This window comes from Antennarius striatus, chromosome 8 (genome assembly GCF_040054535.1).
Source record: "Antennarius striatus isolate MH-2024 chromosome 8, ASM4005453v1, whole genome shotgun sequence".
In the NCBI taxonomy this organism is placed as follows: Eukaryota; Metazoa; Chordata; class Actinopteri; order Lophiiformes; family Antennariidae; genus Antennarius; species Antennarius striatus.
Window position 1 is genome coordinate 20,450,608 of NC_090783.1, and position 5,075 is coordinate 20,455,682.

Here is a 5,075-nt window from a genome sequence, read left to right on the forward strand (position 1 = left end):
AAAGTTCATCACTCTTTTCTTAATACACAACAGATTTAATTACAAAACCATTGATATAAAGTATACAAAAATGTTCACAATACATGAATTACAGTACACAAAAAGCACACCATGTCAACCATAAATTTAAGGTCCAGAAATACTACAGAAAAAAAACATCTGTGTAAAAAACTGATGTAAAACTCAATTCATAGTAAAAGTAAGTGGCAGAATCTTAAACTGTAACCAGAAAGATTCTGCTTAACATGATGTATTGCATTGCAAATATTTGCACTGATTCTACACGGTTCAGCTTGTAAGCCCTGGTAAAACTCATAACCTCATTTACAATTTGAAATATACACACGCAGCGACTCCTCTACCTCCCACTAGAGCGGTTCTTCTGTTTGTTTACTGCCTGTGGGTCTGAGAGGACTGTAATTTCATCTGTGTTGTATGCTGTGCATATATGGTACATTTGACAATTAAGTTGACTATTACTATTACTATAAATATCTGAAGTAATAATTTATTGGACTTATATGTAATGCAGTTGCAGCAGACCGGGTTTGGACTTAAACTATCAACATATCATGATGGAAAGGAGGCCTTTTGGTTACATCTGTCAGTTAATCACATTACACAATGATACATTTTGGTTTTTGTTCTTGTATCAGTTTTCCAGATGCTAGACTGACATTTAAAATATCAGACACCAACCTCGACTATATCCCACATTACAGATCGGTTAACCATCTGTCATTCCAAAACAGTCAGGAAATTTAACATTGGTCTACGTCCCTGTGACTATACTGTAACGTTCTGCATCGCTCCATTTTGAGTGGCTTCTATATTTCCCATCAATTTATATCTATCCCTGCATTAAATGCACAGATATACAGTAAGTAAGGGTCCTCTACACTGATTTATTTAGAACAGTTCAGTACACCTTGGGGTTTTCGAACCGGCGAAAGCTAGGTGTATGCAAATGAGCAGATAGCACACTGTGCATTGTTTAACGTTCTTCAGGATCAAAATGCAAAAAGACGAACATCCAACATGTATTCACCATTAACCAGTCAAAGTGTGGGAGTTAATGTTAGACATTTTCAGTCACAAAAATATTCAGGTTCATATAAGACTCTGAGTACTGAAACAAAATGCAGACCAGAGAATGATTGAATCCAAAGCTGCTCATTTCTTTCCTCATAATATTTCAGTGCAAACTGGGGAGAAAAAAATGTCACCATGCCCTCTTAAAATGTCTGCTTGGTCACATTTATGTGGCATACATCCATCGAATAATGAAGTGCTTTCACATGGCTATACTGCTGTTTACTGCACCACATCTTGCCTAGTTGAGACATTTGCATGCCTTATTTTCTTGTGCCACCATGATAGTTTTGACAAGTTTCAGTTTATGCCCCAATTGTGAGAATGCCGCAACAGCTTCTTCTGTACAGAAGATGTGCTACCTCTCCTCTGCTCAACAGAGATACACATTCTCACACTTATGGATTCAGTCATTGTTAGTCCCTATGACTTGAACAGTTTGGGGTAAAGGGTCTTTATTGGAGATGAGGAGGTGATAGCATTCCCAGAAGACATAGTTGTCTCTGGTACTCCGTCTAGCTTCTGTGATGGAACCTCAGTTTTACTGAAACTGCACTCCAGGAAAGGTATCCCAATTTTCTTCACCTGGCCATCTCTGGTCATCAGACACGGCCGACAGAGCAGCCTTAGAATAGCTCTCCTCATGTCTTTACTGGTCAGAGTGTAAATGATGGGGTTGAGGAGAGAGTTGACCATCGCTACACCCAGGAAATAATCAGCCTTGTGGAGCAGGCAACAACTGTGGCTGGGGCAGAAAAAATCCAGGAGGAGGAGGAAGAAGAGAGGCAGCCAACAGGCAATGAAAACTCCAACAACAATGGTGACTGTCCTGAGAAGGGCGATGTACTTTTGTGACTTTCTCGCCAAGCCGTTTCTCATGCTGCCCGACAGACCTAAGCGCTGCCGCTGAGTGTTGGTGCGCACAATGCGAAAAACTCTGACGTACAGAACCACAATGGCCAGGAGCACAGCACTGAACACCGAAACACAGAACAGGATGTAGCTCTTGGCATAAAGTGGAAGCACTGTAGAACACTGGTCCAGTCTGTAGATGCAGTTCCATCCCAAAATTGGGAGGACCCCCAAGAACCCTGAAATGGCCCAACTTGCACCAATCAGGATCAACATCCTTCCTCGCTTTGCCCCATGGTATGGTCTCATAGTCACCATAGTCACATGGCGTTCAATTGCAATGGCCAACAGACTAATTACAGAAGCCGCCAGAGTGATGAAGACCCCTCCCTCCCTTAGGAACCATAGCAAAGGTGTCAGTTTCAAAGTGTTGCGTCCTGACATGATGATGTTGGCCATATATGTAATCCCAGCCAGCAGATCAGACAGAGTCAGGTTTCCTAGCAGGTAATACATGGGCAGGTGGAACTTCTTGTTCTTCCATATGGCAATGAGAACCACAGCATTTTCCAAGACAATGAGGAGACACACCACAAGGAACGCTATTCCCACAGGTTTGAGTCCTTCTCTATAGCGGTCTTTCTGCAGCTTACCAGTGTAGTTGTAATGCTCCACAAGGACAGAAGTGTTTTGGTATACCCAGAAGAAATGCAAGTAGCCGGCAGAAGAAGCAGGAGAGGAGGTGGGTAATGTGGACGTAAAGGTGGGTGTCCCCCCATGAGTAGAACTTGAGGCTTCCATGTTTTGTGTTGCTCTTCTTGTACTCTACCTGCACTCAGCTGCTATGGAGTCATTTTTATATAAATTTTTTGCAGTAAGACCTATGAGAATTTGTCCAAATGTAAAAAAAAAAAAGCCTTCATCAAATCAAAGATTACATGAAGTTGATAAAAATAATCCACTAGAATCAGCATAGGTTTTCTTTTGGTCCAGAGGGCGGTGCTCTTGAGCTCTATCTGTCCTGATTGGAAAGTCCAGGCACTGCAGAGAGGAAAGAAGAGAAGCATAAAAAAAAATTATGGAAAGAAAATGATTCATTTAAACATATTACTTTTATTTTTGAAAATAGAAGTAATTGAAATTTGCTTGCATTTTGGAACAACTGCTTTGTTATGCTATACTGGTATTAGGCAAATAAAATGCAATGAGTTAAAAAGAAGATGTTGGTTGGGTGTGAGAATTTTGAATTTAAATTATAGTCAACAAGTCTATGTTCATCCTGAAGTGGGTGGATGGATGGATGCTTTCCGTTTTCACGTCACTGGAAATTATGTCAACTTGAGAGGTGCATAATGTGCATGTCAAAGAAAACATGTCTCTTCTGCTCAGTCTCTCCAGGTGTGTTTAAAGTGTATATCAGTCATCATAAGGTTGTGAGACACGATCCATCACAACACCTGCACTCAATTTTACACAAAAGTTGTTGCATTTTAGATGTCTTTTTGTAGATGCCCTATTCAAAAGCTCTTAAATATCACATCAGAAGTTTATTGCCGTTGCAAATTCTAATCAAAGCAGTGTTGACGGTTGTGATTCAATTGTTTTAGCTTACACTCTAGGCTGAAAATGATCAGGGGCTATTGGTTTTGCATTCCTTTGAGTCTGTGTCACATGAGGGAATATTTCTCTAAATTCTTCAGCCATATGTTAACATTTAACAGTTGAGAGACTTTTAACTCATTCAATCTGTTGCCATTTGGGAGAAAAAGAGAACGTGCCCTTGTTAGCAGCAACAGCTGTAATTCCAGTTTCTGGTACAGACTGAATTTATGCCACAGAGACAAATATGAATGGAGATGATGAATGAGAACTGATATCTGTCATGTCTATTATGTGAAAATGAGAGAATACTTCTGCTTATAACCACAAGAATCTTTTTTTGCATTCAGAAATATTACAGGGATTTTTTTTTAAAAGAAATATCACATTCCATTTCAAACAATACCAAAAAATGTGATTTTCCAATTTTATGACATTTACATATCATGTGAAATTAGTCTAAAATCTCTTCACAAAATTGAGTCTTTTACCAAAAACTCTTCTCTTGCACATAAAAGCCATTTGAAGATCACAAAAGAAAAAAGTTTCACGGAATCTTTTACTTTATTATTTATATTATGAACCAGCATACCATGCATATAAAAAACATTCACAACATTAACTACCACTACATTGGAACTGCAGAAAACATTTGCAGAAAGCCCATGAGTAACTGTAAAAAAATACAAACAAGTAACATATTTAGTTCATGCTCTATGGCAAAACACAGGACTATTAACTACCCCAACAACATTGAGGTGGTTAATAGTCCTGTAATATTAATAGTAATGTAATAGTATAAGTAATAGTACTAGTAATGGTTGTTTGTCCCTACATTTTCATTCTCTATGACCATGAGAAATCCAATAAACATATCCATTCATAACACCAACTTTCACAGGAATCATGAGAAAAGCATAAATCAGATAAATATAATTACCTTAAAATTGTTGCCGTGTTGTTTTTATCTTACACTTCATGTACTTTAGTGAGTAGAATCCAAGCAGGCGTACCAAGTGACTCCCAGCCAAACTGACAAGGTAGAGGGACTGAAGGAAGACCTCAGTTGAAACATGCAAAAGAGAGGGGGGTGGTCCGAAACCGAAGCCACACTCCTCACATTCTCTCTCTCTCTCTCTCTCTCTCTCTCTCTCTCTCTCTCTCACGCACGCACGCACGCACGCACACACACACACACACACACACACACACACGTACAATCTCTTGTCACCAAAAAATAAGGGTCTAATAATCCGTGATGATTGATATAATGGAGAGGTGCTGAAATGATCATTAAAGTCAGATCTCACTGATACCCGTCGGTGTAATCAGTGGCTACAAATCCAAAACAGTTGCACCGTTGAGACACTTCTTAATATTTCAAAGTTCACATTAATCCTCTGAATGACAGGCTAACAATAATAGCTGATAAAAGCGGCATCTCCCTCACAGCACCATGTAGACTCCTCTCTTCTGTGTACGTACAACGATAAGATGATGACTGCAGCAGAAACATCTTTAACTTTGCTTGC

At 39.3% G+C, this 5,075-nt stretch overlaps 1 protein-coding gene across 1 annotated transcript; it reads right to left on the reverse strand.

Moving 5' to 3' along the window:
* On the reverse strand, nucleotides 1-4,604 carry s1pr5b (sphingosine-1-phosphate receptor 5b). The gene is made up of 2 exons (XM_068321766.1): nucleotides 4,484-4,604; nucleotides 1-2,985 (listed from the first exon to the last, which is right to left on the reverse strand). The coding sequence occupies exon 2, from the start codon at nucleotides 2,743-2,745 to the stop codon at nucleotides 1,516-1,518; it is 1,230 nt and encodes a 409-aa protein (XP_068177867.1). The 5' UTR covers nucleotides 2,746-2,985; nucleotides 4,484-4,604; the 3' UTR covers nucleotides 1-1,515.
* Between the last annotated feature and the right edge of the window lie 471 nt (nucleotides 4,605-5,075).

Coding starts and splice junctions, on each gene's coding strand:
- s1pr5b (XM_068321766.1), bottom strand. CDS start 2,745: ATGGAAGCCTCAAGTTCTACTCATGGGGGGACACCCACCTTTACGTCC.